The 13771-nt window shown below is 43.8% G+C and overlaps 1 protein-coding gene across 1 annotated transcript; it reads right to left on the bottom strand.

Moving 5' to 3' along the window:
• Positions 1–8127: 8127 nt before the first annotated feature.
• On the bottom strand, positions 8128–13374 carry LOC117854023 (uncharacterized). The gene is made up of 5 exons (XM_072293213.1): positions 12690–13374; positions 11896–12090; positions 11043–11072; positions 9817–10929; positions 8128–9021 (listed from the first exon to the last, which is right to left on the bottom strand). Exons 1-5 carry the CDS (start codon positions 13170–13172, stop codon positions 8470–8472), a joined length of 2373 nt encoding a protein of 790 aa, XP_072149314.1. The 5' UTR covers positions 13173–13374; the 3' UTR covers positions 8128–8469.
• Positions 13375–13771: the final 397 nt, after the last annotated feature.

Here is a 13771-nt window from a genome sequence, read left to right as displayed (position 1 = left end):
TGGACACATATGCTGAATTTCTCAATCGATCGCTTACACGCTTGTAGATAAGAAAACATCCAGGCTCATGCTGCACCGCCCGATACCCCCGAAGAATTCCCAGTCGACGACAGGTTGAAGGTGCCATGAACTCCATCCAACACGAGCTGTTCTCCAACATGAAAGACTCCTCGTAACCAATTCAGAACATCTCCTTGACAATATCCGGGACCAGGAGCGAGCACTCCTCTGCCACGTTGTCACGGTGGCGTGCGGTAGGAGCGGCGGTAGCCGGGCAGTGGCATATCGGGCAGCTGAGCTTCACCCGCAGCCACTGCGCCACGCAGGCGGCGTGGAACCGGTGCCCAGCGCCGCCCCATCCTGCAGGCAGACCGGGTAGCAGCCGTCGGCCGGCGCCTCGGCCGCCTCCAGCGCCGTGACCGCCGCCTCCGACTCTCGGCCAGCGGCGCCTGCATGGGGAACGGGTCATCCTTGTCTAGCTCGACGACGTAATCTTCAGCGGTTGGGAACCTGTGAATGCAAAGACGTGGTACTCGTCGGTCGGCGAATGCAAATGCAAATTGACCCGCTCGACCTCACCTTATCCTGCGCCTCCCTACGCCTCGCCCCTTGCCTCGCTGGCGCCGCAGCCTCTCGCCCCACTGCTCGCCCGGCCGATGCTGCCCTAGTGCGCGCGTCGGGAAAAACGTGGGGGAAAAGAGGACAGGGGTGCGGATTGGGGGAAGACGGCGCGTTGCAAAAATATGTGGGGCGATCGCTGTTTTGATCGGGTCGCTAATATTTTGTGGAGTTTTAGTTTTTTTCTCTTTTTTTCCTTAAAGAAGGTATTGGGGTATGATCAGCAGTCTTTTAGAGTTGCTCTTAGCCCTCCAAACCCAGCTAATGGAGGCTAATTTTAGACACGAATGTAAAAGACTAAAAATACCCTCCTCTAAAACCTTATCATGTTTTCTCCTCCACCCGCTAAGGATAGAATGGATTTTTACCAATGAATAGGGCTAAAAATTAGCTCTAGCTCCAAATAAAACAGGACTAATTTTAACCAACTAAAGTTTAGACATCTAAACTGCCAGTGCTAAACGTTAGTTTTAGTCCATCCAAACAGGTCCTTAATTTTTTTTAAGAATGGTCTTCGTTTTTTTCGAATATAATTTTAAATTTCTGTAAAAAGTCCGACTACCATTTTGAAGGAGCATCTAGACCCCTATTGGGTTTTTGTGTGTTGAATGACAATTAGATTAAAGATCTAATGAACTTGTTAAGCATGTGAGTAGGTGTAATATTATTGATGAATAATATTTGTGGGAAAGATTCTATTAAATAGCTCATATGGTGAAAAGAATAAGTGTGATACATGTCATTGTTCATCTAAGCATGAAAAGTAAGCAATGGTGTTAAAGATGAGTTAAGGCTTGGTTGATAGCCTCATATTGCAAGATTGCTTGTGTTGAAGGTAGAATGTCACAAGAAGGAATATTATGTGTGATCCCATGATATTTATATACGATATCCTGATAAGCAAATAAAGGCATTGGGTTATTCTTCGATCTCTAAATAAAATGAGAAGCTTGTTAGCAACAAATGGGATATTGAAGTCAAAAGAAGATATGATCTCAAGTGATTTTCTTTATTGATGTCAAAACAAAGCTAGACTCAATGTGGCAATGATTGGATGAAGAAATCAAGAAAGGGGTTAGCACTGAGGTACTAAGCGAGGTTTGGTCAAGTGGTGGCTTGAGCCATGAGCTTTGCTAGGGTGAAGTAGCTAGTGCTTGTGGAATTATGAGGTATCAAGTCAAGTCTTACCGAGTATAGCAATAGGATGTATCAAAAGTTTGTTGAGTCATATGAAAGGGTGACTTGTAATTTAGAATTGAGTTTCATTCATATGTGTTGAATATTAGTCCAAGTCCCTAGCTCAAGGTTGAAATGCTCAAACCAAAGAGATAAAGTTGGATGCAGCTCAAGTGAAAATATTGTTCAAGTATGGCATGGTTCATGATGATGAAGCTCAAGAGGATGAATATTGTATTTATGTGTTGATCTTGAGTGTAGGTATGCCGTACTATCAAGAGGGATGCATCACATGGTCATTTGACAAAGTCTCAGTGCTCAAGTTTCCTATGTGAGTTGATGAGAGATACAAAAGCCACACGTACACATTCTGTCGAGTCAAGTAGTGGCAAAATTGGAAGCTCTAGTTTTGGAAACAGGAAGTTCCAGTTTTAGGTGCCACGTGTCTCTAACGGCTAGTTGGTTTGAAAAACCGGAGGTTCCGATTTTGGGAAACTGGTAGTTCCGATTTTGGTCTGATACCCTAACGGCTAATTTTTTAGGGGTGGTGTTTTTATACCCCACGCCTTCCCTAGTTGCTGGCTGCTATTTTTGAGATTGCTGGTGTGCTTCCCGCCTATTCTAAGCTAAGATAAAGCCAAGATAGCTCTCCCCAACCTCTTTTTTTTGGTAGTGTGATCTTTTCTAGATCCAATGAGTTGTGTAGTAGAGAGGAGCCATTTGTGAGAACTAGAAGAGTACCCATAAGATTGAGCATTGGTTTGCCTTGTCAGGTTTCAAGTGAAGCATTTGTTACTCTTAGAGGTGTGCCTCCTAGACGGCTAGGCATCGCCCGGGAACTCCCAAGGTGTGGTGAGCCACGGGACAGTATGTGCAGGTCGAGCTTCGCCTCCGAAAGGGAAGAAGCTAACTAGTGAAGTGGGGAAAGGGTTGAGTGCAATCCGGTTTCTTTGGAAGCACCCAACGGAGATGTAGGATTCACCTTAGGTGAATCTGAACTCCAGTGAAACAAATCATCGTCTCCTCGCTGGTTTGCTTACATTTGCTTTACACTTGCATTCATTATTAATTTTGTGAATTTGGTTGATCTACTCGGGTATTCATGTTTGTGGAGTGCAGGAACTTTGGAACCTAATGAGAAACACCCTGTGAGCATACTCTTCAAGTTTGGTTTGATATCGAGCTCAGTTTCACCTCATAGGTTTGGGGGTCTTCTCTGCCCGAGCCAAAATTGGAAGTTCCGGTTTTGGAAATCTGTCGGGGAGAAATATTAATGACCTCCTTATGCTCCCTAATCAACGGTCGTAAGGGCCAGGACCCACCACTAGCACCCATAATCTCCACCAACCAAAACACACCCCGGAGGTACCTCGCTCCACCTCGCCCGACCCCAGGCGCAAGGGGCCGGACGCGCCCGACCCCTCGAAGCAAGTTTCCACCTCGCCCAACCCCAGGCGCAAGGGGTCGGGCGCCCAACCCCTCGAAGCAAGTTTCCACCTCACCCGACCCCGGGCGCAAGGAGTTGGACACGCCCGACCCCTCGAAGCAAGTGTGTCCTCCTTACACTATAAAAGGGGGACCAGGGGGCCTGAGGGGAGGGACCCGAACGACAGAACAACACCGAACGCACACAATAGCTCTCGTAGAACCCTAGCGCTCAAGACACTTTGAGCATCGGCAAACACCCACAGAGACCTGGGAGCTTCCCTCTCTCGTCCGTTTGTAGCCCCTACTACAAACTTGGTACGAGTAACACGAACATCCACCCACACTGGACGTAGGGCTATTCATTCCCGAATCAGTCTAATCCTCGTGTCCTCCCGTACAACCATCCGAGCCTAACGCGCAGAAAAAATACATGAAAAAGAAAGGAGGTAGAAATTTTTTTTGATTTATGGTTAAAGAAGAAAAACAAGAAAACAGGGGTTCTGTTGAATTTCAAGTATTCAGTTTCACCAATAAGATACGGAGACTTGCTTCACATTTGGAATTACACAAAAAAGATTTTTCATCGGAAAGAGGTCTACGAAGACTTTTGGGAAAACGTCAACGTTTGCTGGCTTATTTGGCAAAGAAAAATAGAGTACGTTATAAGAAATTAATCAGTCAGTTGGATATAAGTCGGTAGTCTCGACTCGTGATTTTTGATACCGACAAAATCAGAGGTTCCGGTTTCTGGCTGAGAGAGTTTTATTCTGCTTCATAAGTGCCCTCTCCCAGCTCCGGATATTTCTGTAGATTTCTTCGAAAATTCCATAGGTTGCGGAATTTCAGAAAACATCTTCGAAAATACCGGAAGTCGTTGATAAACTTGTTTTTAAGTTGTGATAATTTCAGGGTATGCCTATTCAGCCCCCTCTAGGTGACATCAAGATCCTTTCCCGTTTCACTAGTGAAGCCAAAGCCGGTGAAGGCAAAAATAGTGCTTCACACTAGTAGGAAAACGACCTTCCATCTTCAACAAAAATCTCATATGTTTTTGAACTCGGAACTCGGACTAAAGGTGATCCTTTAGTCCCAAATGATATTACAAACCTGAACTAAAGCCTTCGAGGATTTTAGTCCCGGTTGGTAATAGTCCTGGTTGGTGTTACCAACCGGGAGGGTCCCCCACGAGTTACTACAAAAGGATTGCATCCCCTGCTCAGTCAAATGTGCTGTGTATGTGATATGGTAAGGAAGCTACACGCGAGGCTTGAGGTCGTGGGTTTGAATCCCACGCACCGCGCACGCGCATATTTCGCGTGAAAAATCGCGTGACTTGTGACCAAAGATGGTGACACCTTTAGTCCCAGATGGGAAAACCGAGATATATGAGGTTTTCCAACCGGGACTAATGCTCATTTTTCTACCAGTGTCACCTGCCTTCTAGTTCATTTTATCTCGACTTGTAAAACGGTTTCACGCTATAGTGCCTCATTTTACGCAAAACAGGTGAAACTGAAGCCGAAATAAGCCCTTCCCAAATGGGATCTAGTTCAAGGAATTTCAACCTATTTATGCATACGATATGACCATCTTTAATAATCACTTCAACCTAAAACATTTTCTTAATTTATTGGGCAGGACGGTAATAATTTTCTATCAAGTATCTATGGTTAAATTATTAAGTTAAAGTTATAAAGTGGGAGGAAAAAAAAGCAAGACTGCACCATCTTTAAATCTTAATATTGCACACCTGAATTTCAAGGTTGCTAAATTTGATAGAGATAACCACGCCGTCGCAATTTTTTTTTTCATTTCTTGAATATTGCAAAAAAAATAATATGGAGATCAACCGAACTTATTTCCATAAGAATTATAAATAAAATAATTTATATTATATTTGATTGGAGCGAATCCAAGACTGACGACAAAGGGGCTTATGCCCCCTCCCCACCCAAATGAAAGAAGTGGTAGCACTAGTTACGTACATGTCTGAATTGCATTCACCGTAAATTGGAGTCTCATGTTGCTCAATCTAAACCATGCTAGAATAAAAATGAATTAGTTTTGCAAAACTGTAACTATCTCTGATATTATGACTAGGAGCTAATTTTTTTTTACATTGAGCATACCAACCAAGGCTTTCATTAAAAATTTCATGAAGGCGCAACAGGTAAGTAACTATAATGTTTGGAAAACCAGTTGTAGGCTCACGTAGCATTCAAATAGAGAGTAGACAAGCAGCTCCAACGTCGTATATGTTCTGTCATAATTCTTTTAGAAGTTGTAACTATGTTATTAGATGCCAAGTATAAGTAGTTGTATGAAATGATAGTAAGAAGCTTTCGTTGCTACAATGTCATGGATGGTTGCGGATTTACGAAATTAAGAGTAGCTCTAGTATACATGCAAACCGAACCGTCAGGCGAGTGAAGAGGAATAAGGTTTCACTCATGGAGTGGAGATTTGATCAAATGGTTCAAAGGAAAATATTCTTTGGTTGGCACGATCATGCAAGGTAACAAGAAAGAGAGCATGCACTGGATCTGTAGTACGAGGATGAGTAGTGAGTCAGCAGCCATTACGGGGAGCATGAGTTGCAGCCAATATTGGAGATAGAAGATGCACAAGTCAACAAACCACAAGGAGTGCAGATTCATAGATACTGCTATGCACTTAAATATCTAGAAAAGTTAAAACAAATTATGATTTGGGACGGATGGAGTAGAAAATATTGAGAAAAAAGATATATTGCATAGAAAAATATCATCGACTCTTTGTGCTGCCATAGATTCCATGAACCGAGGGCAAGAGCATCACATAAAAAAACTAGATTTATTTTGACGTGTCCACCAATGCAGTTTCTTTCGAATCAACGCTGGCCGCTCAAGAAAAAAAACCTTTGTTGGAGTATACATGTTCCATGTCCCAAATAGAGATTAGGTAAGCATTTAATTCGCTGCGCGTTAAACTTTAACACGTTAGTATCCGAATACATAGAGCATATACATTTTTGCCGACTTTTTTTTTTTATCTTATACAGTAGTTGTATACACTCCACCAGAATGCACTTTGTTTTATAAGGTTGAGAATACAGGAGTATTTTTTTTGCCGGTAAGAGAATACAGGAGAGATGGTACTACTACGAAGCCAATAACTCCACCGACGGGACCCACGTGTGCACGCAAGAGTTAAACCCGTTCGGACGAGGCTCACTCAAACCCGGAGAATCCCAGGCCTGCTGGTGGAGGAGAGAGCCGCTCCAACGACCACTGACTTTTGTTAACGTTACTCCGGACGCGCTTCCATCCTACGTGCCGCCGTCCCATTGGCCGGCACACGCGTCCCATTCCTCGCACGCCTTTATTTTTTTCCCCCTCCGCTCCGCCCTCGAAGACCGGCTTTGTTTGAACCCCCGAACGGGTCGAATCAGGCACGCGTGTACGCTCGTCGCCATTTTCCCCAGCTCCTCCTCTCCTTTACGTTAATTAATCCACCGACCGCTCCGACCCCCTCGCTTTGCCGGGGAACCGCGAGCCGGACACGTCCGGTCGAGTCAGGGCGGCGAGTGAGCTGACGCGGCGAAGCTTTCCGTTGAAATCATTGAGCGCCGGGCCTAACCGCTTGGTTTCCGGTGGAATCTAATCATCCGTATACGGGTGGTTCTTAAATTTCGTTTTCCTGATGATTTATGGATGGTTTTTGTTATCATGGGTGTTTGGATACTAGGTGTTAAACTTTAACAGTGTCACATCGGATCTCCGGATGCTAATTAGGAGAATTAAACATAAGCTAATTATAAAACTAATTGCAGAACCCTGTGCTAATTCACGAGATGAATCTATAAAGCCTAATTAATCCATCATTAGCAAATGGTTACTGTAGCACCACATTATCAAATCATAGACTAATTAGGCTTAATAGATTCGTCTCGCGAATTACACTCCATCTATGCAATTAGTTTTGTAATTAACCTATATTTAATACTTCTAATTAATATCCAAACATCCGATGTGACGGGTGTTAAATTTAACACCCTATTACCAAACAGCCCATAAAACCACCTGCCTGACCTGACTGAATCCATGTGCGTCCCAGTTGGCGGTGTTGATGCTGTCGGAGATCACCAATAATTCGGTCTTGATAATAATTTGTGGACGAGGGACCCCCTCTGCAATAAATATAACGATTTTATTAAAGGCCAATTTTCTTTTGGTGCCTTTGGGCGGGCCGCTGGAGTGGTGCCGAAAATTCAATAGAACCTTCTGTCCTGTTTGGCAGACTTCCATCTTCATTTATCTATTTGTTTGTTCTTTGGGACTCGGGAGCTACATTTTTGAAGAAGATGGACGCCAACCCAAAATTTAGCCATTCTTTTCACCAAAGGTTGTGTTTGCTAGCTCATCACAGTCCAGTGCGATTTTCACAAACTGAAGCCTCACTAACCAAGGCGAGCTTCCAAGCTAAGGCATTTTCAGACGTGCGCGTGCAGTTCTGACCTCTTGTGTGGCTTTGACAGCAATCGCCACTTGGCCAGAGGCCTTTTAATTATCGGCCTTCCATTTTTCATGTGTTCCAATTCCATCTAGGAACTCCGTTTGAAAAAAAAAATCCATCTTGGAACGTTCCTGGTCAGACTGGTCGCCTAGGAAAGGGAAAGCACCTCAATTTCTGTATCCTCGAACCAAATACTAGTAGAGGCTGTAGAGCGGGTGTTGTACTGTTGTCCACCCATTCCCCACTCGTGGTTCAAAGCAAAAATCCAACACTCTGAAGCCCAAAGCCCAAATTTGGCACAGCCCAACCCAACTCAGAAAAGATGAGAAACATGGCATAATGCGCCTCTCATTTCTCAAAAGCACACAAACTAAAAGCCGACAAGAAAAGGTCCATCACAGTCATGTACAATGCAGTTCCTTCTCCAGTTCTCTTGCCTGGCATTTTCCATTGTGCTCAAGCTCAACAGTTTAGTTCAGCTACTGTAAGAAAATGAACAATTGCAACTTTTACAAAGGAATAAGCTATGATGTAACTTTCTAATATGGTACAGTGCAGTGTGCTGCAAATTTTTGTACAACTGCACCATAAAAAGTCAAACGAAGAAAACCTGGATTGCACCTTTAACCGTGCAATGCTGCAGACATTTCTCTGCACAGTAAAAAAATTCTATGCTTCTTTACCTTCTATGGAGGTATACAGATGAACTAGTTCTCAACCGCCCAAAGGGGGCAACAAAATTTTCTGCAGATCTCACAGGTTCCTATCTAAAAATTCCCTAATATTCTCCTCCATGTAAAGGCGGTTGCATTTCCCACGCAGCAGATGCCGTGCATCTGGGAAGATGAGAATGTCATAGGGCTTTCTCGCTGCAATAAGCGAGTTGATGAGCCTTGCGGTATGCCTAAAATGTACGTTCTCATCGACCATGCCGTGAACGAGGAGCAGCTTCCCCTTGAGATTGTTCACATGATGCATGATCGATGCAAATTCATACACGTCCTTATTCTCTGATGGCAGGCCCATGTACTTCTCAGTGTAGAACGTATCATACCCATCCCAGGCTGTAACTGGAGCACCAGCTACTGCACAGCAGAATATGTCAGGGAACCTTGCAAGGCACATTGCTGACAGATATCCACCGTAGCTCCAGCCGTACAGACCTATACGTCCCCTTATGGACAGGCCTTGTTTTATTAGCCACTCTGCACCTGTCCGTTGATCTTCAGCATCCACACGACCGATGTTATACTTCAGCTGTCCCTCAAATTGCAATCCGCGCCTTGCCGTACCTCGGTTATCCAGCTGCAAATGTTAGGACAACAATGTTATACTGCATCATGTGTATCCTAGTCTGAGAAATCTTTCCAGCAATGCAATTAAATGATGTCGCATCCTTGCAAATTGAGATTCTGCAAGCTGCAACTTTGAGGTTCTACAATAATACTAAGAGAAATTGAAGTATGATCCCTACCAAAAATAGCGGCATCAATTACATTATTCTGAGTGTGCACTCTTTTAAATGATATGCTTGCTCACACTAACTATCAGGAATCAGAAAGAAGGGTTTGGATGCCACCCTTTGGAAAAATGCTCTTATGCTTTTGTATCACAAAGCACAAGGAACCATGAAGCCTAGTCATTGGAAGCTGATGAACAAAATCATGATGCAAACTAGCAATAGCACAGACTACCAAGTTCCTGATATAGCTGCACAACCACTGGCGGTCTTCTTTCTCTCTCTTTACGAACATGCAAATTTAGGGACTCCATTTTGATACTCACTAAAGGCATAGCTGGGGTCCAGACAAAGCTGTCAGATTAATAAGATTCCTCACAATAACATTTCCGATTCCATGCAATGGAGTGCTAACCGGCAAAAAACTAGTTCAACAAAAATCAAACATTCCAATAATTAATACAGTATACAGCAGTCCATAAACTATTCATTTCACGTTTCTCTCTACCATCCAGTTTTTTCTAGTTAACCGAAGCATATGAGTATCATGCGACTCCTGGATGAACAAGGAAAACAATGTAGACTTGAAGTCTTAACTCATTACTTTCAACATAAAAAACTAAAAAGAAAATAATACTAACCTTCCAAACTAATATACCCTTATTTCTCAGGTACTGAGCTCTCATGTCCACTGTGTTACTCCATGAGTCATATACTAGTTGTACACTAGGACCACCATATACACTAATTAGTGTTCTGTAAGGGGGTGGCCCAAATTGTTTCTCATCAGGGAGGTACATATTTGCATATAAGGTGGTCCCATCCTTTGTGCCAATCTGGACCATCTCTGGAGACAATTGCTGAAGCTTCATAAGTTTTGGGTCTGTCACTGGCTGATATATAGGAATCATTACACTTCCATCAAACAATGAGCAAAGTGATATCACAGGAGGAGACTTTGATGACTCATGCACATCAATGAACCTTAGCAACTGATGGTCAAGAATAACTGAATGCCATCCCGTTCCATGAGTCAATCTCTTGGGTGTTTGTAACGGTAGACTTTGGTCAGGATAAAGGTTTGTCACATATAAATGTGATTCCAATGGTCCATCCAATGTACCAGTAAAATATACCAGTTCAGTGCCCTCGTTGACAGCAACCACCTGCTCAACCATCCAATCACCTTGTGTGAGAGGTCCAAGGCAAGTTCCATCGTTACCACAAAGGTAAAAATGTTTAAATCCTGTCTTCTCGCTGGCCCAAATGAAACAATCTGGATATTTATCATTTCCTCCTTTATATAGAGGAGTGAAACAATCATGTACTGTAACCCATACATTATGCTTTTCTTCCAGTAATAGTTCCCTTTTCCCAGTAGCAATATTAAACTTAAGCAGCTTAAGTTTGGTATGGGTTCTGTTAAGAACCTGAACCGCAAGAGCTTTGTTATGCATCCAATTGACTCTAGCAAGGTATTCCTCCTCACTACCATTGGACTTATTTTGCTCACCACAAAGGACATCCATCCAAGTTATTTCTCCTCCATGTGAAGGAACAACTCCAAGGCGCACTTTAGCATTAGCTTTTCCAGCAAAGGGGTATGGATGGTCCTCTTGAGCAGTTGGATCAACATAATCTTTGCCCTGATGCATAATTCTATACAGTGGGAGTTCAGATGAATCTACTTCAGTAAAAGCAAGGTTCTCACTATCTGGAGACCACCAAAACCCCATCTTCCTTTCCATCTCCTCCTAAAGTGAGGAAGTTACAAAGGATGAGACACAGAAGTGCTGAAAATATGATCAACAGTAGCAGATTAATAAGAGCTGAAATCAAGACAATAATGGCAAATTAACAAGCGTACCTGTGCAATGTACTCCGCATGTCCATGAGTCTGAAAGGAGGGAAAGGATTAGATATTGTTCATCCTCTTATGACTCAAATAATAGCATCAAAGCAAAATATTCAAGTGATATGCATCAAAACATCGAACATTGTATATACTAGGGCCATGTTTAGTTACCCCCAACTCCCAACTTTGACACTATGCAAAAAGAAGATTCCCCATCACATCAAACTTGCGGTACATGCATGGAGTACTAAATGTAGACGAAATTAAAAATTAATTGCACAGTTTTGTTGTACTTTGCGAGACGAATCTTTTGAGCCTAATTAGTCAATATTTGGACAATAATTCACAAATACAAATGAAACGCTACAGTGTGCTACAGTGCTGGCACAGTAATTTTGCATCTCCCAAATTGGCCAACTAAACAAGGCCTAGATAAGTTTCTGTATACGTGGGCACTATGCTGCACAGTTTTACTTAATTTGCAACGCACACTCTATTGCATATGTCCATGAGAAAACAAATCATCATACACATCCATGTTGAATATATATAAAAAGCAGCCTTGACAAGGAAAACAATTCGCATGTGCAATTAACGATGAAAGGCTAGCGCTAGCGCGCACACACACACACACACATATATATATATATATAGAGTTCCTACACATTATATGATCGTAAAAAATAACAAATTTACTTAATGGGGATAGTTTGACAAATATCAAGAAAAACAAGGCATTTGAAAAGTTCTCTTGCAAACTTGTTTTCCTTTTGCGGGTTTCTTGCAACCACATTAATAACAATCACTAACTTTGACGAAATGACATCAATGAAGAATATTTTGATCAGTGAGAATGCATACATACCTTTCCACTTTCTCTAGCACCAAATGTCAGTTGCCTAATTACACCATCAAAAAAATCCAACGTATAAAGCTCATCATCCCTTACAAAAGCAATCATGCTACCACATGGAGAAAGATGTGGATCAATGATTGGGGAAGTAGGTGAACTTTGTAGCTTGAGTTCTGGCTCTGAACCACGGAAATCCTGGAAGTAAACCTATTGAAAAGATGAAATATTGCATCATGTAATATCTAAAATTTGTTTAACCACATTATATTTTTTTTTCCAGAACATGGAAGAGTGTAACAGAAAAAAGTTAACAGCACTAGAGATCTTTTGGACCTTGCATTTCAACAATTAAAAGGAATACAGAATTTTGTTCTTGAGCACCAAAAATCTTGCCTGATTGCTACCGATAAAAATCACAAAACAAGTGCGCCTTCTTGATAACCAGATAATGTCTTACAATTCTGCATACACTACTAGCATTCAAAGGACCAGACAGCAGACAGTACAGCCCAAAAAAGGAAAATCTCATGATTGGTAATCAATCCAAGTAACCAAAATGCATCATGAAGTGAGTAAACCCGAATGCAACTCTAGTAGGCATGTCACTACTTAATAAAAAATGTCCGGGTCAGAGAGGTCATATAACGACTAAAATTGGATGGCAGGCAAGAAAGTGAACCAAACAACAAGAGGCATTTAACAACCCATTGATAATCAAGCTACAAATCCATTTAAACAACAATTAAGGAATCCATTTAAACTTGATGTCATGGAACCAAACAAGAGGTCGGCAAGAAGGTACTAACCCCGGACGGGAGGGGCACGACGATACCGTCGGGGCTACTGTCCGAGCCGAAGCTCCACTCGTAGTACGTGACCCCGAGGCCATGCTCGCGGGCACGCTCCCGCCTCAGCAGCTCCTCGGCGGAGAGATTGCCCTCCTGGAGCCCGCCGCCGTCGGGGGGCGTGAATAGCAGCTCCCGCCTCCCATCCGCGATGTCGAAGATGAACACGCTGCGGTGCAGGGTGCCGTCGGGGCTGAAGAGGAAGGCGATGCGGCGGTCATCGGGGCTGAAGCTGAGCCCCGTCGGCGCCTCGTAGCCCGGCAGCGGGCGCCCGACGGTCTCCTCCACCAGCAGGGGGAGGCCTTCGCCGTCGCCGCAGCCGCCGCCGTTACTGGCGCGACCGGCTGCCTCCCCCTCGACGGCTCCGGAGGCCATCGCGCGCTCGAGGCGCCTCTTCTTACCGCGAACCTTCCCCCGGCTGGCCCCGCCGCCGGAAGATTGCATCAGCGGCGAGGCGGCCCCGGCCGCCTGCGTGCCAAGAACGTCGGGGGATCAACAAAGAAGCCAAGAAAGGAGGGGGGATTGTCACGACGAAGAAAAAAGAAACCGAGAAGGACTGGGGGGCGGCGCTTGCCCGGTGGAGAGGAGTGCTTGAGTGGGGTGAAGCCGAGAAGGGAGGGGCGGTTTCAGGGTTCTCGCGAGTTGTTTCGATTTGAAGGGCGATCTCTTCTGTCTTCTCTCCTGGATTGGAAGTTTGGTTAGGGCCCACATATGCCGTTGGATCTGCGGTGCATGTCGTTTGGGGCGGCGCATTTCGGTCTTCGTTGGTGAGGCACCCGTCCGATGTGCTCTGCTTTTTCTTCTTGGTGGCTCCTGGCTCGGTAAATCCGGTTGACCCATGGGTTAGTTTTCAAACGTTGCATCTGTGATTCTACAATTCTACTGGTTGTTGCTGCGATCTGATTGTGCCCACAGTGCCGCAAAGTAAGATTGTTGTGTAAAATATCGTTGCATGTTTCCTTAGCTTTACTAGCATACATTGTCAAAAGAGCATACCCAAGAGCATATCTTCGGACTCTGATCACATGTCAAAAGATAAATTG

This window comes from Setaria viridis, chromosome 4 (assembly GCF_005286985.2).
Source record: "Setaria viridis chromosome 4, Setaria_viridis_v4.0, whole genome shotgun sequence".
Lineage (NCBI taxonomy): Eukaryota > Viridiplantae > Streptophyta > Magnoliopsida > Poales > Poaceae > Setaria > Setaria viridis.
The sequence above is the reverse complement of the archived record's forward strand: the minus strand, read 5'-3'. Positions and strand labels throughout refer to the sequence as shown.

Coding starts and splice junctions, on each gene's coding strand:
- LOC117854023 (XM_072293213.1), bottom strand. CDS start 13,172: ATGCAATCTTCCGGCGGCGGGGCCAGCCGGGGGAAGGTTCGCGGTAAG. Junction 12,091..12,689: donor TCGTGCCCCTCCCGTCCGGG/GTTAGTACCTTC, acceptor TCTTTTCAATAG/GTTTACTTCCAGGATTTCCG. Junction 10,930..11,042: donor ATGCGGAGTACATTGCACAG/GTACGCTTGTTA, acceptor TCCTCACTTTAG/GAGGAGATGGAAAGGAAGAT.